This window comes from Verticillium nonalfalfae (assembly GCF_003724135.2).
Source record: "Verticillium nonalfalfae strain VnAa140/NRRL 66861 chromosome Unknown scaffold_221, whole genome shotgun sequence".
Taxonomy (NCBI): Eukaryota; Fungi; Ascomycota; class Sordariomycetes; order Glomerellales; family Plectosphaerellaceae; genus Verticillium; species Verticillium nonalfalfae.
This window is the reverse complement of record NW_021167446.1, coordinates 1438-21712: the sequence shown is the minus strand read 5'-3', so window position 1 is coordinate 21712 and position 20275 is coordinate 1438. Positions and strand designations below refer to the sequence as shown.

The following is a 20275-nucleotide window of genomic DNA, read 5'->3' as shown; positions in this document are numbered from 1 at the left end:
ATATTCACCCAGGATCTATCGTCATAGCGTACACGTGCTTACACTCGCAGAACGGAGCCCAATAGTTTACCAAACACACCCCTTACCCTGGCTGGGTTCTCCTTGGCACAAGTGAACACGACGGCGGCGCTTGCTGCAAAGGTAAGCGTCTCCCTCCACTGCTTGTCCTCAGCATACCTTCGCGGGAATAGAGTCGCCAGCGCCCTCGGTGCCACAAACAAGGCCATATCTTTCCGTCGACTTGCTGTCTCGAGCAGCACACTCCACCCGCACATGAAACAGCCGCAGCCTACGCACACGCCGCCATCGATCTTCTGTCGTCCAGCAAAGTCTTTACCGACAATGTGTGGGCCGATGCGCGTCCTGCCGAGGCAGACGCCGTAATAAAAGAGCATGATGAACACGCCCAGAAAGGCGGAGGAGCGAGACGCGGACAGCACGGCAGTGCGGATGCCCCGGACGGTCGGAGGCTTGCGAAGTTGCATGGCGAGGTTGAGGGGAAGGTACATGGTCATGCTCCAGCGCCATGAGCGGACGAGACGAGACAGAGCGTGGTACTCGCACGACGGGCCGCAGCCCATGTGAACCATCTCGCAGGGGAAAGGCGCCGTCTTGGCAGGATCGCCCCAGATGACAGGCCACTTGTAGTCCTCACACATGGACTGCAGAAGCGGAGCCTGGCCGGTGTCCTTGCCGTAGCGGAGATCGCCGGATCGGCAGCGCCGCAGGGCTTCGATGAGGCGGTTGTCGACGGCAGCGGCGGAGCTGATCCACCTTTGATAGGCCTTGGGCAGACCCGAGGGGTTGTAAAACCATGCCCACATGATGAGGGCGCAGGAGCACACAAAGATCCAGGGATCGGTGGAATAGCCAACGAGGCTCTCGAGCTAGCATCTTGTTAGTGATGTGAATCGTGACCGAGGATCGATGTGGAACCTGCCTTGGTCCATTTCTGGTTCGCTACGCGGCGAGCTCGGCGACGAGACCACAACTCGCCAACAAGGACATCTACTGCACGTGTAAAGGCAAAGAGCGTCATGTCAAGAGTGCGTCCGGCCATGGCCACCTTCTCCTCCTTGACGCCCGGGTGGACATTGGTTCTGGTGGGAACCGTTTTGGTGAATTTTGAACATATGCGTGACTGCACCAGCCGGAGGCTGAGCCAGGCTGCCACAAATGTCGACAACCATCTCGACAGCCTTGAGAGAAATCATTAGCGACTACATAATGATGCGACATTTGGCAGCGCCACGGGTGAGACTAGGGTTGTCCCAAGAAGGTGGCGCCGAAGCATGTCAGACGTACCGCGTCCGTGTCACCTCACTGAGACCCCGCGCAACACGATGCAAGAACAGCCGAAATGGTTCCTGGGAAAAGACAGGTGTCAGTTTTGGGGAAGTGATAGAAGACGTGGAAGGATGGAAGAAGGCAAGCCAAGCCAGAGCCGAACTCCACTGACCTCGAGTAATGTGCTGCCGCCAGCGAGCAGGGCGCAGAAGGCGGGGAACCGGCGAAGTTCGAAGCCAGTCAAGATGGTATGATTCAGCGAGGACAGGAAGGATTCATGCTCCTTTTGCGCGCCCGCAGATGCGCCGCTTCGCTTCCTGACAGCCCTGGAGACATGTTGGAGCAGGAGAGTCAATAGTCTAGGCGCCACGGAGGATGCATATCCCAAGAGGTATGCGCGCACCAGAGGTCTCAGGAGAGGCGGGGTGCCGGGAATGATGTCGAGGGGCCCTCTTCGGGAGCTCAGCAGCTGACTCCGAGGTTGCATGGCGGGCGGAAGGAAGCGATGGCCGTCGCCTCACGGATGGCCGTGGCTGTGGCCGTGACCGCGACCGGGGGGACTGGAAAACGGCGTTGGGGGTTCGGGAGTATTCGCGTGCCTGGGCCAAGGGAAGATCAGCATGTGCTGCAGCTAACGGTGGTTAGATGGCAGGACGTCGAGGCTATGATGTAAGTGCTGAGGGACAGTGGGCTAGCCGATGCAACGCCAACAAGCCATTGGATACAGAAAGGGGACAGACAATAAGGGGACGCGCGCTATGCCGGGTGTCGTGTGCCTCGCGCCTCACGCCTTGCGCCGTGGGCCCACGGTGTGCATGAAAGACGCAGGTAGGTGAGAGTAAGGCACATGATCTTCGTGTCTAGTCATGGGCTGCTTGCTAGCTGCGAGAACGACTTTATGCGGGATGCAGGATGCGGTCCAGATTAGGTTATGACAATTTCTTTCGGGCGTCCGCGGGGGGCATAGCGTTCTATGGCTTCACTTGAAGAGGCTCGGCCGACGAGACAGATGGGCCCCAAGAGCACGAGCACCTCGTGTTGGGGCCACTGGGGGAGGGGGATAGGCAAGGTCATACGCGATTCAAGACGAGTAAAGACAAAGTACCAAGGTAGGGGAGGGTTGGCGACGGGCCGCTCTTACCAGGGGGTTGGTTGAAAGTGTGTGTGCTGTGCTTGTAAGGATGGTTAGGGTTGGACCAATCTCAATTGTATTGGGTCGGATCGAGGGATGAGAGTCGCATTGAGGTAAAAGATCTGAGCGATGGACATGGATGCGCAGGTCCCAAGTAACCACTCGTCCAGGAACAGGCTCGTCCAGAAACAGGAATCCAAAACGAAGGAGGCTGAAGAGAGAGTTTGATGCGGCAGCCCCAAAGCAGGAGACCAACTGAAGGCGTAGAAGGGGGAAACAGGTGGTCAAATGTGATACTAATAGAGAGCGTTGTTGACATATGCCAAAATCACAACGGCCGAGGTTCTGGTGCTATCAAGCCGTCTGCGCAGTCGTGGAGTCGTCGTGCTAGTGCCAGGCCTGTCCCGCTCGTGGGGTCGATCAAAAGATGGGGAAAGGGCGAAGCTTGTGCTTGTGATTGCGAGGAAAGGCACCGAAACGTTCCGATTCAGAGTGAGTTCTGAGCGGACTAGACAGGGCTCTCAAGCCAACAACGACAACTGGCACTGGCAGGATGGGATCCAGGATCAGAGGGCGATCCCCCAGGCGCCGGTGTGTTTGTGATTTCGCTTATGGCTTGATGCCACCCCTGAACAGGCACACTGTAGAGGCTGGTGTCACCCGTCCTGAAGAGGAAATCGCTGGACGCAGGCCGAGGCAACGTGTGCTTCTGATGATCTAAATGTCTTGTGCTTCTGACGTCTGACGATGGGATGGGAACGACAACGATGTGCTGTGGAGGGCTGTCCTGGCCACCATACTTCAGACGAAACGTCGAAGGCAAAGCCCGCCAGGACAAGAGGGGGATGGATGGCCAGGGGACGGTATGTTGGCTTTCTCTGTCTCTCCGGCTTCTGTTCCTGCGGTAGTACGCAGAAATCAAGGGTCGCGACCGTGTCCGAGTAGCCGTGAGCTCCACAGCTTCGGCTTTAGCGTCAGGGCAGATGCGGAGAAAAAAAGGGAGGCTGAGGCCTGGTGCCGACGCCGATGCTGCTGTTGCTAATCAGGATGATGATGATGGGAGAGGAAACACGGCCTCGCCAGGCGTTTCGGTGGTGTTCCTGGTGTGCTGGCGAGTTGGTCCTGCGCGGCATTGGCAATGGCGTTGGAGCTTCCTTCCTTCGCCGGGCAGACCAGACCAGACGAGGCCAGACCCAGGCCACAGTGGAGGCGCTCATTAGAAATGAGAATGGCATGTGACACTCCGCTATCGTCATAGCTTGGCTACCGCAATATACCCCTGCGAATCGACCAGCTCTGTCCCCATGACGGCCAATGACGGACGGCGACACCAAACCCCCTAGAGCGATATCTCAGGTAGCCCAGGGCTAATGTTGGGGAAAGTGGGCAGGCGCGTGCTGCACCTGCGTGCACCTGCGCCCTCCCTCAAGTGTGACTGCCCAGGCGGCCCAGCAAAGCCAGCACCCAAGATGGCCCTAAGCAGGAGTGGGCATCCACCTCTGGCACTGGCCGCCCCGGATTTGACAGGGATCTTAGCACCAGGTGCCCCCCCTAATTCCTTCCCCCCCCAGAAGCAGCCCGCAGACCGCAGACCGCAGGTCAGCAGTAGCAAGCTGGCTGGTCCTTCCATTCGTTTTCTACGGAACCCGCCAGCCTGCCTAAAGGAAGCCACGGGGCCCACGGACACTGCCTCTCAGACCCCAGAACCCCCAGACAAGGACTCAGACCTAGCTAGACCCAGACACAGACACAGACCCCCCAAGGGCATCTTCTCCATCTTCACCTGCCTGCACACCTGCACTTGCACCCGCACCCATACCCTCAACCTCGACACAAATTCAACACCACTCAACACCACACACCGCACCACCACCATCAGCCTCCACTGAGACCTGATCCGCCTACACCCTCCCTCCCCCCCCGTCCCAACCGATCACGGAACACGCCGGCTTCCTCGCTCATCTGTCTCTCCAGCTCATTAACGCCTGTGTCGTCTCTCGTCTTCCGCTTCAATCTACTTTCTCTTTTCCTCTCTCTCTTTCGCACCTACTCCTTTCCACCCTTTCAGACACCCAACCGACGTACAACGCGGCCAGAGCTCGGGCATCCGACATCTCAGCCTCACCGGACGTAGACGTTTTGCCGCTCGAGTTGGACAACGCACCTCTCTCTCAACCATTGAACGATCTCTGATTCCCATATCACGTATCCTACACTGCGCCTTAGTTCGACGAAAGAGCACCACGACCACCCCACCATATCCCCGGATTCCGGCAATCTACCGCACGTCATCTATTCACAAGGTCATCTTCCGTCATCTTCACGTGCCGCAAACTTGACTATCTGCAACGCCTCACGCCGGCGCATCCTCTTGAACACAGCAACGCACATTCGAACCTCGAATAACAATCGTTGCACCTACCTCTGCCATGCACATCAGGACACCAAGTTCGTAGAATGCGACAAACCTGGGCATTTTGAACCGCCCAGTTTCCCTCGAATATACTTTCAACATCCACCACAACCCTTTTCGTTCGAGACGCATCCATGCTCGCTGTACAACGTCCCACAATGGGTTCGTCGCAGCCCTCGGATTCGAATATGGTCTTTGGCTGTAGGCACCCGCCCCTCACACCGTTTACTTACGAGCAACAATCATACTGACAGTATACTGCTCTAGATGCCATTGACGAGTCGCAAGGCTTTTTTCTCGACCCTCCACCCGAACCCGCCCCTGGCGCGCCCATCCTTTCCGACAATGACTCGAAAATCATATCCTCTTTCTTCGACGACATGACTGCCGACCACTACAACGTCCCTTCCTTCGGCGAGGGTCTCAATTACAGCGACGCCTGGCTATCTCTGCCGCCCCAGTTCATGGGCACTGCGACCTCGCTGGGCCAGGCGCCATTCGGTGCGCCGCTGCACTCTCCAGGCCATGAACTGCACCACCAAGACTTTTCCGACCTCATGCCGTTAGGCTCCGCGATGATGCCGCCACCGCCGCCGCCCCCTCAACAACACATGATGTCGCATCCCCGCCCCTCGGTCGAGCAGCAGCCATCACCCGACGTCCTGGCGGCCGCCACATTGTTGCAAAACGGTTCATCCTCGCGACACCACTATCATAACACCGGCGGCTCCATGTTCTCGCCGCCACATAGAGGTATCCCCTCGCCACTTGGCCAGCAGCTGGGCCACCATCTGCGACATCAGCCGCTCGAGGAGTTCAAGCGCGCCGAACGCACCAACGGCTTCGCAGAGAGTAGCATGGAGGAACAGCATTTGGGCATGTTTACCGATCTCGTATTTGGCCCTTCACCCGCCGCTCCCAGCCGGCCGGCCCCGCCACCTCCGAGGCAGAACCATGTGCCGATGGAAATGCAATGGGGATCGGACGCGCGCTTCAGCAGCCGTCCCCACAGCTTTATCCCGGACTCGGCGGGCGAGACGTACGATGCACTATCAAAGAATCAGTTGCGGCACATGGAGTGCCTCGAGCCCAGCCGCAGCGCATCGAACACTCGTCCCTCGTCTCCGCTGGTTAATGGTGAATCGTCGGGGGCATACATGAAAAAAGCGACAGAGTCAGCAAGCACCCGTTTGGAAGATGTCCCTGAAGGCCCGCCCCGTAAGAGGAGGAAGAGCCGAAGCGCGAAGGAGGAAGACGACGATGGCTCGGACGACGCGGAACCTCCCTTCAAGGGAGCACGAAGGAAAAAAGGGAAAGAAGTTGCCACAGCGAGTGGGCAGGTACCGCTGCCAACAGCAGAGAACGGCACGAGCGGGCGGCGGCGCAAGTCAGCGACGGGGCCAAAGCCGCAACGAGAGAACCTGTCGGAGGCGCAAAAGCGCGAGAATCACATTCGCAGCGAGCAGAAGCGGCGCACGCTCATCAAGGAAGGGTTCGACGACCTGTGTGAGCTTGTGCCAGGGCTCAAGGGTGGTGGTTTTAGCAAGAGCACCATGCTCACCATGGCGGCCGACTGGCTGGAAGACATGCTGCAGGGGAACGCCAAGCTGACGGCGCAACTGGACAAGCTTGAGGGGAGGGCATAACCATGGGGACGAGGGCACGGGTTGCTTTGTTGTATATGACGTGGACTGATGTAAACCGGGGGGGGCGGGCGGTCTGCAGGAGGAAATGTTTCGGCGTTGGCTGGTTCGTGGGCGGATGGTGTGGTGTGTGGGAATACCCCGTGATGTAACGACGGACAGATCTGGCAAGAGAGGATCGAGCAGAGAGAGTGTCCGAAGGAGCGAGGGAGGCCCGCCGTGACAAAGTCACAGCGAGCGAGGCGGCATATAAGTAGAGAACCTTCGCTCGGGCTGGCTCAGGCCGATAGGCTGGCAGCTCAACAAATCCTACCTTGTTCAACAGTTCTTTGTCTCCGTCTCTCGGCCGAGGTCACATTTCACTAACGATGTACGAGCCCCGAGCGGGGATCAAGGGAAGCGAGGGAGGGGTGTGGGCAGATGGGAAGACGTATGAAGAAGGAACCAAAGGGAAGCCATGTCAGAAGCTCTCCCGAGGGTTCTGCCACGCTTGCTGGCCCGGGCGGGGGACTTCGGCACATGTGAGAGACGGGCAAGCCCACACAACCAGCCAAGTCGGTCGATTCCACGGGGGACCGCGCTCGGGGGTCCTGTCCGCTTTCATGGGACCAGGTCGTGGGCCGGGGGGAAGGTTTTTGAGCACGGGTGAGGCTGAAAGGGGTAGGTGAGCCCGATGGCCTGGCTGGGCGTGGGTCTGGAGCGCGACTGTCTGGGTGCTGCTGCTGGGCAAGGTTGCGGCGCCAGCTGTCAGGATCCCACAATGGCCATGTATTCATTCTTCGCCTTGCTTTTTTATTTGTTCCTGGAACGAGGTCTGTTGGCGAAGCTTAGGGGGGGCTTGCTTCGATTATAGGCTGAGCAAAGCTGAGGCTGGCCCCGTTGCAAGGAGACGTCTGGAGGTGGCGTGTCACTGTTCTGGCTAGATCCGATGCATCCTTCTCAGGCCGGCTCAATTTCACTCGCACCGGATTAGATCAATGTAGGATATCGATAGTCTCAATGCAGGTCAACTGACTGTTCGGGATTCTCGAGCCCAGTGATCAAGGGGGCTCTCATTAGCCACGTGTATTCCCCCTTCCCCTTGCCACCCACTTCGGACTTCGGACAGCTATCCCTTCACCCAAGCAACGACACCGAGCACAAAGACGCAGACGAGAATGTCCCTCCTCACGCTAGCGAAAACATTGCCGTATCGCAGCGCCGTCTCGACCCAGCCCCTCCACGGGCCCGGCAGAAAGGCAGCAACGGTCCAGGCGATGCCGGCCTCGGCAGGCCGGCCCTTCAGCAGGAACATCCTCGTCGTGATGAGCAGGGCCTCGGCCGTGGCGAACATCCAGAAGAAGACCTCCCTGCCCTCCTCCATGCGGTTGACCTCGCCGACGACGTCGTCGCTGGCCGTCGGGTACGTGAGGGCCAGCGCCGTGCGCTCGCGCTGCGCCTTGGCGCCCGTAAAGTGCGTCGTCGCGACAATGTAGAGGCCCAGCGTCAGGGCGAAGACGGCGTGGAGCACGCGCCAGAGATAGTCTGCCGAAGACGACGACGCCTGCGCCTGCGCCTGCTGGCCGGCGGCGCCCGGCATGCCTGGGAAGCCTGGGAAGCCCGGCGGGAAGGGACTGCCGTCGGCGGCACCAGGGAGGCCGCCGCCCGCCATCATCTGCGAGAGCATCTTCATTATGGGGTCCTCGTCACCGGCGGCGCCCATGGCGGCAAAGGCGTTTTGAAAGTCGGTGGGCGGTGCTTCGCCGCCGGCGGGCGGACGCTCGAAGCCGAGCATCATCTGGCGGAGCTGGGCCTCGGAGAGGTCGTTGGGGTTGGAGCCGGCGCCGGGGCCTGCGCGGGGCGGAATGCGCTGCGTCGCACTGGGCTCGTAGTAGTGCTGCGAGATGTCAACCTCGTCGGGGTCGGCGTGATCGGCGGCGGAGGAGGAGGCAGGAGGTGGCGGCGGCGGCGCGGCTGCTTGCTTTGTGGGGGCGGGTGACGCTGTAGCTGAAGGCGCTGGTGATGAAGTTGCCGAAGAGTCTGCGGATCATGATGTTGTCAGCGATCAAAGACATCCATGATATGATCGAGACGAGCTCAGTGTTCATGGTTCATACCTGGTGCGCGGCCGCCTAGGCCAGTGATCTTGTCGAGCCGTGATGCACCTCCGGCCTTGATCTTTGCTTCCCGGCGTTCCTTGCGCAAACGAGCTTGCTCGGAGGCTCGCTGAGCAGCAGCATCCTCAGGTGTGAGTTCGGTCATTTTGGTCGTGATCGTGGGGAGGAAAACAGCACTTGTCGACGATGGCCAACGACCAAGTCAAATGGTGGGAGTGGCCGAGTGACGTTTTGTGGACGAGAGCAAGGAGCGAGCGAGTGGCCTCCAAATGTGGCAGGGGTCCATCCTTATCTTATCGCTTTCACCCCCCCTTGGAGCAGTGAATTGAACCCTCCCTCTCTATTCTCTGTTACAAAAGGATTCGAGTCTTGGGCATGCGTTCTATCCATTATTGACAGAATGTTCACACACACAACGGTCACTCGTTTCTCATGATTTTCTCAAAATAAACAGTTGTTCATGACGTTCAAGGCTACACCATGTATATTGCTTGCTTCACCGACCGGCCTCCACCAAGCCCTTCGGTGCTGCGCAGGCGCAAGATCACCCTCGCTGCAGAGCTTGCATTAACACTTTTGCTCGTCAACTTCGTCAAATCAAGGCGTAGCCTTGCTCATGCTGATCAGTCGCTTGACACCGACCTAAGAGAAGTTAGCTTTGCGTGGCAGAATTCCAATCAGGAAACAAACGTACCATCCAGTTGCCGCACTCCGTCGTCTTCTCACGCTGAACTTCCACCTGCAGGGCCTGCGCCCCGTCGTAGTCCCTCGCTTGAAGAGCCTCGGCGATCTGGTTGAGCTTCTCAATCGTATCAGGCTGCACCAGTTCTTGGTTGTTGAGGTGGTCAAACAAAAGGTTGAGACGCTTCTGCGTGTCCTTAACCTGAGGCCCGAACGACGCTGGCGCCTTGCTAGCGACCCTTTGCATATCCGAGCTGAACACCTCAACTAGGCGCTGTGCATTAGCCGGGATGTGACTGCGGTCGCCGGCGGGATGCCTCGCCGCGGGGGGTGCTGAGGCTCTTGGCGGAGGAGGCGTCGGCCTGGCGCCCGTAGGCGGTCCACCGGGAGGAGGTCCTGCTGAAGGGGGCGGACCGCCGGGGGGAGGGCCCGTCGGGGGCGGACCGGATGCCTGCGGAGGCGCCTGGTAGGGCGAAGGCGCGTACTGGCTTTGAGGGGTTCCCGCAGATGGCGGTGGCGCGTACGGGTTCCTTGGGGGCGGTGCGCTGCCCAGAGGAGGCCCTGCCGAGGGCACTGGTCCCTGAGGAGGCTGGTTCGTCTGCTGCGCTGCGGGGCTAGGCGCATACCGGTTGGAAGGAGGCGCTCCGCCAGGAGGAGCACCATAGGGCGAAGCGGTGCGGGGCGGCATCTGAGGAATCTGCGGGTGCGGCACAGAGCCAGGCTGAGGTGTTGGAGGAGCATAAACGTTGCTGGCAGACGACGTAGGCCTCGGTGGCCCCTGGAAGGACTGCGGAGGTCCAGACAGGGGAGAGGTGACACGGGGGGGTCCAGAGGCCTTCGGAGGAGGGGGTGGCGGCGTAGCCCCCGTTCGCTGTCCGCAGGGTCCCTGGGGAGGTGGTCCAGGGTGACCGGGCTGGCTGGCAAAGGGAGATGTGACAGGGGCGACGCTGGGCGTAGACCTCCGTGGAGGAGGAGCAGCCCTTGCGACCAGAGGCACGTCGTTCCAGTTCTCCGTCGGCTTGGCTCCGGCACGGGGCGGGGGGGCTGTCGGTGTTGGTCCTCGAGGCGGGGCGCCAAACTGGTTGTTGAACTGGTTCGTGGGGGCGCCGTAGCCAGTCGAAGCCTGGTAGCTTTGCTGTGGCGTGGGCGCCGGCTGCTGGTAGCCTCCAGAAGGAGCATAGGGGGTGGAAGTGGCCGGAGGAGCGTACAGGTTCGGCGTCGGGGGCGCGTAGGGGTTGCTACCGGGGGTCTGGGCAGGCGTCGGGGCAGAGTAAGGGTTGAGCGCCGGCTGGGCAGGCTGTGGCTGCTGGGGCACAAAGTTCTGGCGGGGAGTAGGCTGGCGAGCTGCCTGCCTGGAGGCGGTGGCCTGGGGGGCAGCCTTCTTGGTGCCCGTCGCCAGCTGCAGTCTGTTTCGCGCCAGGTCGGCGGCGGGGTACTTGGTGGGCAGGAAGTCCAGGTACTTCTGGGCCACCGCGAGTTGTCCGTGGGCGGCGATAATGTCAGCGTACTCGGTGTACTTATCGTACAAAGCAGCCAGCTTCCAGCCCTCAGTCAACTCCTTCTCGGAGTCTCGGAACTTGGTAACGTGGCGGAAGATGGTAACCTTCTCGATGAAGTTCTGAAGCGAGCGGGCGTGGACAGAGAAGGTCGAGTCGTCAGAGGGCTCTGTAAGACCAGCCTTTTCGGCCTCCTGCAGCTCAGCGATCCAGATGTTGACGACCTTCTCCAGCTTGGATCCAACAAGGTAGCAGAAGGAAGCATCCTTGCGAAGGCCGTGGTCAAAGACACGGTCGCCAAGGGCCTCGCACAGGTCGGGGAACTCCTGGGGGTCTGAGAACGTGCAGAGGACAGCCATGGTCTCCTTCCAATTCTCAAGATCAGCGTTGTAGACGACATCCCAAAGGTTCTTATCGATGACGCTGCTGAGCAGGCGGACGTAGCTCGGGCGTCCACTCTTGCGTGCCAAGTAGGCTTTCTGGACCTTGTCGACCAGCTCCTGGCCGCCGCAGTTGGCGAGTAGGAAGGCCTCGGCAAATTGCTCCTCCTTCAGGCAAATCTCGGCGGCCTTGGTGAAGTTGCCCAGCAGAAGCGCCTTGGTGATTTGCTTCTCAACCGCCGAGTCGTTCTCGCTGAGCAGGTTGAACGGGCTATCCGTCTTGGTGCCTTTGGTAGCAGGGATGCCGCTGAGGAAATCGTCCTCATCGCCGTCGCCCTCACCATCGGCAAAGAACCCGGAGACCCTCTTAGACGCAGATTTGGGCTCCTCGGCCTCCTTCTCGGCGTCCGAGGTGGTTTCGGTCTTCTCCTTGGTCTCTTCGGCGGCAGTGCCGTTGACGATTTCTTCTTCGGTGAATCCGAGGTGCTCAATGATCGCCTTCCGAGGGTTATCACCGGTCAGAGTCTCCATCACAAGCCAGTCGGCCTTCTCCTCTTCAGTCGCAGCCTGGTCCTTGTGGGTTTCACAAATGCCGACCAGGTCGCCGGACTGCAGCGAGGCCTCAAACTTCTCCGTGGCGGTGCCAATATCAGAGTCAACCGAGAACTGGGAAATGATGACCTTGGAAGCCCTGGCCTGGCCCGGCTGTGGCTTGAAGATAACGAGCTTGCCGCCAAAACCAAAGGAGGCACCAATGGGCGGCTGAATCCACTTGGGGGCTTTAGCTAGGGAGAAAGAGGCGCCCTGCGGTTGGGTCTGCGCCTGGTTGAAAAAGTCCTCTCCATCCAGCTTGTTCTGCTGTTGCGTGGCCTGCGCGGAGGTCGAGTTGGTGTTCTGCAGTGTCTGAATGGCGATCTTGCCGTCGAATCCTGCCGTGGCCGACAGGTTGGGGTTGTGGGGGTTGAAGCGGGTGAGGAAAGTCCAGTTGGTAACCTCGGGGAACTCGCCATAGCGCTCTCCGGTCTGGGGGTTCCAGATCAGAGTCCTGTTGTCCTTGCCGCTGGAGATCAAAAGGTCGCCGTCTTGCTGGCACCACGATAGCGAGAGCACGCCTTGGTCGTGACCCTGCAGCGACTTCTCGGGCGCGTTGGAGTTCCTCAGATCCCACAGAAGAATCAGGGGGGCCGAGTCGTCAGGAGTCGCCGTCAGGAGCTTCGTCGAATTGTTGGGGTCCCATGCGATGGCGCTGACAGCCTTGCGGTTGTTGTTCAGTGTTAAGCTGGCCTTCTTCGTCTTCAGGTCCCAGACGGTGACAAAGCCACCAGATCCACCGGTAGCGAGAATGTGCGAGACCTTCCTGTTCCATGCGACGCACTCGAGATCGTCGGACCGAGCCGCAGCGGTGCCAAGGCGGAAGGGGTTTTCGATGTCATTGACGTCGTAGACGAAGAGCTCGCCCTTTGCACCTGCAGTCGCGAGGATTTGAGGCCGCAGGGGGTTGAACTGCAGAGATTTGATGGCGCCGGTGTGCTTCGTGGTCCTCGAGATCAAGGCATCCTCGGCGCCGGCGATGAGCTTCTCAGCATCCCACAAATCGAGGGATCCGTTCTCCAGAGCTCCAGCAATGATGCCACGGGGGTGGTCCTCGTCGGCTGGACCCCAGGCAATGTCGTAGAACCTGTGGACATCAATGTCAGCAACGAGGCCAGTGTTGGCACGGCGGAGCAGATGAAGCTCACCTCGAGTCGGTACTGATACTGGCAACAGGTTGAAGCTCGAGTCCCTGGTCTTGGTCGTCTAGGTTGAGGTCCCAAAGCTCAAGCTTGGTCTCATCGGAGAAGTCATCGGACACTGCGCCGGCACGGGTACCGCTGACGACAAGAGGCTTCTCCGAACCAGGCGACCAAGCGAAGGCCGCGGTCCTGGGAATCTCTCGGAGGCGAACCATGGTGGGAGGTGCTCAGCCCTCAGAGACGGGCGTGCAAGATGACGTGGCGGGGAATAGGGAGGTCGGTGAGAGTCACGCTCGATCAAGTGTTGGCATTGACGGTGGTAAAGGGGGGCTATAATGTTCTCAGGAAAGCACCGCACCGATATAGCAGGCTTGAAAAGTTGGAGGCCCTTGTGCAACTGTGACCGTGGTCAGGTATGATGCCAGATTGCAGCCCACAGCATCAAGCAGTGCAGGGACGAGCTCCCTGACTTTGGCCCCCTTAGAGCCCCCTAGCCGGGCTGGGGACGTGCACGCTGCCTAGGCTTCTAGCCCCCCCACCAAGGAAGGGCGAATGCTTTGCCGTTGAGTGAGGGCACTGAGCTGCCGTTGAAGCGTCCAAGCTTCTGGCCAAGATCACGTGCATCTGATGATTTTCTTAGTCACCCAACGCAACGGAGCGCCCCGCTAGAGCGCAGCGCAGAGCTCAGGCGCCATTGAGACTCAAACTCATGCTGGTCGTTGTCGTCGTCGTCAGTGAAGCACTCCGGTACAAGTTTCGACCCGGACCAGTACGCCTAACAAAGCTCACACCATCATGACCGACGCCGCGCGCTGGAAGTCAACCGTCCATGTTGGCGGTCTGGCCGCCATGGTCACCGCCGCCAACATTCAGGATGCGTTCATCCCCTTCGGCGAAATCGCAGACGTCTCACTGCCGAAAAATGACAAGCCCAATTCAACAGAGTCTCACCGCGGTTTCGCATACGTCGAGTACGAAGACGTTGATGACGCAAAGGAGGCTATCGACAACATGGATCAGTCTGAGTTTTTTGGTCGCATCATCAGCGTCTCTGCGGCCAAGGTTCCTAAGAGCGCTGAGGAGGGGTTGGGCAGTAAGAAGGCTGTCTGGGAACAGGTATGGCGCATCCCACTCGAGGCTCTTTGCACGCAGCGCTGACATCAGTATAGGAAGGGTGGCTCGCTGAAAATGCAGTCGGGGAGGAGGACAGAATGGCATCGGAACAGGTCACGATACAGTCGGAAGCACGAGGACCAGACCCCATGCAGGGACTCGAAGGTCTCGATGTCGCGGGGCCGAGGCCCGAGTAAAGGCAGACTGGTGGATGGATGTAGTCGTTTACGGGAGTATTCTTTGCATAGCGATGGCGTTCTACAGGTACGAGGAGCACTCTCCGCACGTCATGCATGGTGCGAGAGTCCTGCAAGAAGACGAATAAAAATGCGATGTTTGCGACCCAGTCTGATTTTGTCTTGGCTGCTCGCTCGACATATACATTTGTGTCGTCACTCTAGTAGCACACGGACACCAAGTCCATTCCTCGTTTCCCACCCAAACCTCCAGATTCTTGCTTTAGTGGGACGCCTCGTCATGGCTGTCGCTGTGCTTGGGGCCCTGGCGCTTGAGGCGGATGGTGCCATCAACCATGAAGTGGCGGATGCTGGAGTAGCCGGCAGCGAGGACGGCAAAGCCAACGACGACACCTGTGCAGCCATGTTAGTAGCTCTCATGCTCAGGTAGCCGAGGGATCAGTCCTACCGAGGGGGATCAACTCGGGAGGGATCCTCCTGAGCTTGCGAAGCCTCTGCGAGACGGTGTGGCCTGTCCAGAGCATGTTAGCATGCCGAAAACACGTCCCACAGACGCCTCTTGTTCCGATCAACCAGCCAAAAGCTGCCGTCAGCGTCAATGGCATCGCAAAAATTTCGACATACCGGCTTGGTCCTCGCCCTGCGTGTCACGTCATTGTCAGCTGATTGAACTCGAACCACGTCGAGCGCGTGCATGGCGAACGAGGAAGAACTCACAGGGACGGGCGACCTCATGCGGAGGGTCGGGCGGAAAGCCCGGAGAGCGAGAGTAGGACGCATCTTGACGTTTGAGGTGACAAGGAGCGACTTTGTGGTGGAGGTTGGTGATGGGAACTGGATTGAAGTTGGGTGTCGGGGATTCGGCTCTGCGCTGAGTGGTGGCTTCAGTCCTGGACTTGGGAGTGGAGCTCTGGCCGGACGAAAGCGCCGACCCGCAAAAATTTGCCTGAGGCACCAGCCGGTTCCTACCGTCACCACCTGATTCTCGTCCAACGACAATCTTCAATGCGCCCGTAACCAAGAGCAATCCCTCCGTCGTTGCACGCCTTTACCTCGCCCAAACAACCCAATATCTAGTCAATTGCCCTCAGCAAACCGCAAAGATGTCTGACGATCAGGAGCTCGTTACCAAGCCCTTCAAGTTCGTGACTGGTACGTCCGGAAATCCCTCTCCTAAGCAATGGCCTGATCATCCGAGGCTAACGTGATGCTCTCTACAGCTGGTACGAAATTCCCCGTCCTGACGCCGTCCACGACTGCGACACAATCGAAAGTCCGGAGCCGGAGGAGCAATTGGCAAGTTGTGATGATGTTGCTGACACCGACTTTCGACTTATAGGCACCGATGCCCGCTTCCCGAACATGAACCAGACCAAGCACTGCTGGCAAAACTACGTCGACTACCACAAGTGCATCAACGCCAAGGGCGAGGAGTTCGCTCCCTGCCGCCAGGTACGAGGAACGACGGCGACGGAATCAGTGAGACAAGGATGTTAACAGCGCCTAGTTCTGGCTCGCCTACCGATCTCTGTGCCCCTCCGGCTGGTACACTCGCTGGGACGAGCAGCGCGGTACGATGACTCTCGCTCACGACGGTACACACTTGCTAACTCAATCCCCGTTCAGAGGCTGGCTCTTTCCCCGTCAAGCTCGACGCGTAAGATATTGGAAGTTCGAGGCTTTGCACGGGCTAGATGTTGGAGGATGGGTCGCTTGTACTACTTACCCTGAGGGCGAGATATCAATAGAGCACCAGGAGTTGAATTGCGCAGTGACGTTTGCAGAAGATGACCACTGAATCTTCTTCTGTGTGAAGTGAAATGCATGTACGCTGACTAGGTATCATCTTCAAGCTCAATATGCCCGGAAACTCCGAGCAGCACGTTCTCTAAATCGCTAACCAATCCCACTGCGCCGTTTACTCATCAGACCACGATGCCGATTAGACATCTCATTTCTTGGAATCTTCCTCGTCGTCGGAGCTCATGAACTCGTCGTCTTCGTCAAATCCAAAAAAGGCCCGGGGCTTCTCCTTCTCCTTGCCTTTCGATGTTGCTGTCGACTCGGTTAGAGGCGTGGACTCATTGGAGGACTCTTCACCTGAGTCTTCTTCCTCCGCGTCTGACATGGATTCGTCGGCTTGAGCAGACGACTTGGAGCCAAAGGATGTCCCTGCCAGATTATCTGTGTACTTGCCGGCCTTCATGGCAGCAAGAACAGCGTCCCGTGTCCTCTCATTCGCCTCTTCCTTGGCCTCAACCCATGCACCGTCCAGACGGCCCTTTCCGCCATTCTTGATCTCTTCCTCTCGTCGCTCGGACGATTCCACGATTTGCTGCCACCTTTCGCGCCTCTTCTCCTTTTCCTTCTTCTCCATCTCAGGCTTGATCGCCAGGTACTCTGCAAGCGCCTTGGCTTCCGTTACGGTCCGTAGCCGACGGCCGTCGAGGTTGCGGCTTGAGTTGTTCGCATCGCCCTGGTTGCGCTTTTTCTTGGAGGACATGCGCCCACCGGCGGCGCGAAGCTGGGAGCCGAAACCACCCTTGCCGCCGCAGAGGGGAACGGACAGGCGCAGGGAGATGAAATCATCTTCGACCGACGACAGGAGATCTGACAGTGGGCGGGCCGAAGTCGCGGACAATTCCTTGTTGGAGATAGTAGTCAGAATGAGCCTGCTGCCAGACTCGGGCAGTCGTGCGTCAATCTGTCCTCGCACATCGGAGAACGTGGTGGTGGCGGGGATAGGCAAAACAAGTGTCGAGGGTAGGCCTAGACCAGGAAACGTGCTGACGAACACGTTGATGTTCCGGGGCGCCATTTCAGTCGATGTTCCGGTCGATTCCTGGTGCTGAGACAAAAATGACGGATTGATATGCCGATAGAATCCTCTTGAATGCAGCCGAAGTCGTGGCGAGAGTTGATGCCGAGTCGCGGTGTCAAGTGGTTCTGGTGAGGGGTAGAGCTGGTTCAACGATCGCAGGTACAGCTCAAAGAAGTTATAAGTTGGAGGATGTCGATGTTGCTTACTCGTCCCCGCGGTGTCTCGGTCTTGTCGTCGACAGAAGGTATCGTGTTGGATCGCAGGCAGACTTGGGGGCAAACGCATGGAGTCGACATCACGGTCTCTAGGCGCCCATCGAACAGTCTATACTTATCTTATCATGGTGGAGATCACATGACTGGTGCGCCACAGTTTGTCGCCTCAACTTCGGTTGTGGCCAAGCCACGAAGCCAGAGCCTGCGCACCTGATTGTTCTGTCGGGTTCCCCACTTCGCTACCTAGCCCAGGGTTTCCGTTTCCGCCCACACAAAAGTTATCCATTTCGACGACTTGGATCTCGCAAGCCTCCGCGACCTCGCCTTTCACGATTCACCCTCTCCCCAACGTCGAGACGATCAACAACCGCCACGATGTTGATGCCCAAGGCTGACCGCAAGAAGATCCACGAGGTTAGCAGAACCACCAGAGCACCGCACCCGACATCAGTCCCCCCGCTGCCGACTCGATTCGCCATGTTCGAGAAAGTTTCGGGGCGATTGACGACGATGGCGGGAAGACCAAACGCTTCGCACAAGGCCGTAGACTAACCAGTGTTTTTTTTTCGTCGCAATAGTACCTCTTCCGAGAGGGTGTCCTCGTCGCCGCGAAGGACTTCAACCTCCCCAAGCACCCCGACATCGACACGAAGAACCTTTTCGTCATCAAGGCTCTCCAGTCGCTCAACTCGCGCGGCTACGTCAAGACCCAGTTCAGCTGGCAATACTACTACTACACCCTCACCCCCGAGGGTCTCGATTACCTGCGCGAATGGCTCCACCTGCCCGCTGAGATCGTTCCTGCCACCCACATCAAGCAGCAGCGATCCCACGCTCCCCCCCGCGGCATGCTCGGCGAGCGCGAGCGCGAGCGCAAGCCGTTCGGCGGCCGTGGCCGTGGTGGTGACCGGGGTGACCGTGAGGGTGGCTACCGCCGCCGGGAGGCTGGTGGTGAGGGCAAGGAGGGTGGTGCGCCTGCCGGCTTCGAGCCGCAGTTGTAAGCTCCGCCAAACCCCCCCTTACGCGAAAAGAGTGACGAGAGACAGACCCGCTAACGAGACTTTTGCAGCCGTGGTGGCTACGGCCGTGGCCGTGGTGCCGCTCCCCCCTCGTAAACGGAGAGGGTCCTTTCCTAACGACTTTCACTCTCGAGACGCACATGGCGAAAAAAATAGGGCACCGACATGTATTCTGAAAAGTGGAGGGCCGGAATGATCGCGCGTCGGGTTCACGTCATACAGACTACGGGGGAAACATCGTAGGGAGTTTGGAGGATAGATCCTCGGACATTGCGGTTGCATTAACGGACACTTTCTCGCACGCAGATGCTGTGCTGTTTGCCGACTTTTGTCTGTGATTCGTGTGAGGTGTGCATTGTGACGAGATGCGATGTACATGATAACCAGCGCAATGCAGATGATGTCAATCGAATGGCAAAAGTGCTCGCAATTAGAGCTGCAGGTGGGACGCTGGCGGCCCTGGGACACGAGGACCATTCTTGCACTCGATGGCCTGCGCTCGCCACGACCACCACTCACCCAGCTGTCCCACAAGTGTCAATTGACCCTCACCTGCGGACGGCCTGTCATCGCCAGTAGTCAACGCCCACCCTCCCACACCAAGATTCCAACACGGCGTGCTAGCACATCAGGAGTCGGTCGTGCATATGCCCAAATAGCGGTGACACTGCCAAGTAGGCTGTTGGTCGTTCAACGGATGCGAGGTGAGGTGCACGATGGGCAGGGGCGCTACAGGTCGGTGGTCCGCGTAGCACGGAAAGCTGAGGAGCTTCCCCGCCAACGCTGCGACAACGTGCCCATGCGGTGCAGAGCCGAAGGACGATGCACTGCTCCGTGAGGTGGCAGGCGACGACATAGCACAGCTTTCCTTCGCAGGCTGGTGGTGCGAAGGTGTCGTCAATACGATCAGTAATGCGGGGAGGCCCAGACTAGGTGCCCGACGAAAGGAGCATCCCCTGTGGTTTTCACTGGCCATCGCCCTCCCCTCGGGATCTGGCACCTAAGCTCAGGCGGCGAGCGGCCGGACAAAGACACATCCAAGAAGCCATCCCAACACACCTGGACAATCTGGACCGACATGCGAGATGCAGGGCACATCTTTCACGGCCTGCTGCCAGTGTGTGTCTCAGCACCCCACGTCCAGGTCCCCTCGATATCTCCATCTGGGCCCGAGGAGTTGCACTGGGCCAATGTTCCCTGCCCTGCCGCCCGCGTCAGCTCAACCGACCGACGCCGGACTTCCAGGCCTCAACACATGCTTCTTCATGTAGATTACACTGCCACCATCCGACAGTGGGGTGGGCATGTCCGACGGGATGTGCTACAGTGCGGACAGTTAAGGTAGCGAACGAGGCACAATGTGAGCAGTGGGCATGTCGTTTGTGACTCTGGGTTTCGATTCTAGCACACAATTCACCACTAGGCCGCCTCCCACGTCCCACCGGAGAGTAGTAGCCCAAGATAAGACTCGTCGGCGGTGCTGAAGCTGCACCAACGACGCCTAGATTCCGAGGGGAGGTGGATCCATGCCCCTCTTCCCCAAGTACATGTACCTGCTTCGTTGCTCTGTTGCAGCCAAACTGCAGTTTCTTGCGACCCGGCCATCACCTGAACATGCACAGTATTGCAATTGAACCACTTTGAACAGTCTTTTCGGGGACGGGTCGTCAATGAGGCGTCGACAGGGTCAGTTCGTTCAAATTCCAAGCTCGACCGTCAAGAAATTCAACCGAAATGATGGGTCTTGCCCCAATCCACTATACTCTATTCCAGTATGGTTTTTCGACATGGTACTCGATGAACGTCATGGGTTTCACCAACACTCTTTATGACGTCTAGCTCTGCGAGGAATCAAGTGAGACGAGCATTGAACTGAAGACCTCGTGAATTGTGCAAGTGTTCGTTGATATTTAATGCTTGTATTTTGTTCGCTCTGCGTTCTGCGTTCTGCGTTCTCTTAAGCACCCAAATGTAACAAGCTCGGGTACTTACATCAATAACTGTTTTCACAAGCGACACAACGTAAGCTAGACGAGCCCTCGAGACTGT

The 20275-nt window shown here is 58.6% G+C and overlaps 9 protein-coding genes across 9 annotated transcripts; 4 read left to right on the top strand and 5 right to left on the bottom strand.

Annotated features, from left to right (window-relative positions):
• Window positions 1-38: 38 nt before the first annotated feature.
• On the bottom strand, window positions 39-1774 carry D7B24_004042 (uncharacterized protein; the record flags this gene model as incomplete). Its single annotated transcript, XM_028638220.1, has 4 exons — window positions 39-887; window positions 941-1199; window positions 1306-1367; window positions 1460-1774. 4 exons carry the CDS (start codon window positions 1772-1774, stop codon window positions 39-41), a joined length of 1485 nt encoding a protein of 494 aa, XP_028490428.1.
• Window positions 1775-4990: 3216 nt separating this feature from the next.
• Window positions 4991-6478, top strand: D7B24_004041 (uncharacterized protein; the record flags this gene model as incomplete). Its single annotated transcript, XM_028638219.1, has 2 exons — window positions 4991-4994; window positions 5100-6478. 2 exons carry the CDS (start codon window positions 4991-4993, stop codon window positions 6476-6478), a joined length of 1383 nt encoding a protein of 460 aa, XP_028490427.1.
• Window positions 6479-7583: 1105 nt separating this feature from the next.
• Window positions 7584-8716, bottom strand: D7B24_004040 (uncharacterized protein; the record flags this gene model as incomplete). The annotated part of the gene is made up of 2 exons (XM_028638218.1): window positions 7584-8494; window positions 8572-8716. The coding sequence occupies 2 exons, from the start codon at window positions 8714-8716 to the stop codon at window positions 7584-7586; spliced, it is 1056 nt and encodes a 351-aa protein (XP_028490426.1).
• Window positions 8717-9168: 452 nt separating this feature from the next.
• Window positions 9169-13076, bottom strand: SEC31 (protein transport protein S31; the record flags this gene model as incomplete). The annotated part of the gene is made up of 3 exons (XM_028638217.1): window positions 9169-9213; window positions 9266-12806; window positions 12868-13076. 3 exons carry the CDS (start codon window positions 13074-13076, stop codon window positions 9169-9171), a joined length of 3795 nt encoding a protein of 1264 aa, XP_028490425.1.
• Window positions 13077-13656: 580 nt separating this feature from the next.
• On the top strand, window positions 13657-14171 carry D7B24_004038 (uncharacterized protein; the record flags this gene model as incomplete). The annotated part of the gene is made up of 2 exons (XM_028638216.1): window positions 13657-13977; window positions 14031-14171. 2 exons carry the CDS (start codon window positions 13657-13659, stop codon window positions 14169-14171), a joined length of 462 nt encoding a protein of 153 aa, XP_028490424.1.
• A 262-nt stretch (window positions 14172-14433) lies between these two features.
• On the bottom strand, window positions 14434-14951 carry D7B24_004037 (uncharacterized protein; the record flags this gene model as incomplete). The annotated part of the gene is made up of 4 exons (XM_028638215.1): window positions 14434-14564; window positions 14620-14682; window positions 14726-14811; window positions 14875-14951. The coding sequence occupies 4 exons, from the start codon at window positions 14949-14951 to the stop codon at window positions 14434-14436; spliced, it is 357 nt and encodes a 118-aa protein (XP_028490423.1).
• Window positions 14952-15274: 323 nt separating this feature from the next.
• On the top strand, window positions 15275-15832 carry COX12 (Cytochrome c oxidase subunit 6B; the record flags this gene model as incomplete). The annotated part of the gene is made up of 5 exons (XM_028638214.1): window positions 15275-15312; window positions 15392-15444; window positions 15511-15623; window positions 15679-15742; window positions 15798-15832. 5 exons carry the CDS (start codon window positions 15275-15277, stop codon window positions 15830-15832), a joined length of 303 nt encoding a protein of 100 aa, XP_028490422.1.
• A 290-nt stretch (window positions 15833-16122) lies between these two features.
• D7B24_004035 (uncharacterized protein) lies at window positions 16123-16989 on the bottom strand (the record flags this gene model as incomplete). Its single annotated transcript, XM_028638213.1, has 1 exon — window positions 16123-16989. The coding sequence occupies one exon, from the start codon at window positions 16987-16989 to the stop codon at window positions 16123-16125; it is 867 nt and encodes a 288-aa protein (XP_028490421.1).
• A 593-nt stretch (window positions 16990-17582) lies between these two features.
• On the top strand, window positions 17583-18322 carry D7B24_004034 (uncharacterized protein; the record flags this gene model as incomplete). Its single annotated transcript, XM_028638212.1, has 3 exons — window positions 17583-17621; window positions 17786-18204; window positions 18277-18322. The coding sequence occupies 3 exons, from the start codon at window positions 17583-17585 to the stop codon at window positions 18320-18322; spliced, it is 504 nt and encodes a 167-aa protein (XP_028490420.1).
• Window positions 18323-20275: the final 1953 nt, after the last annotated feature.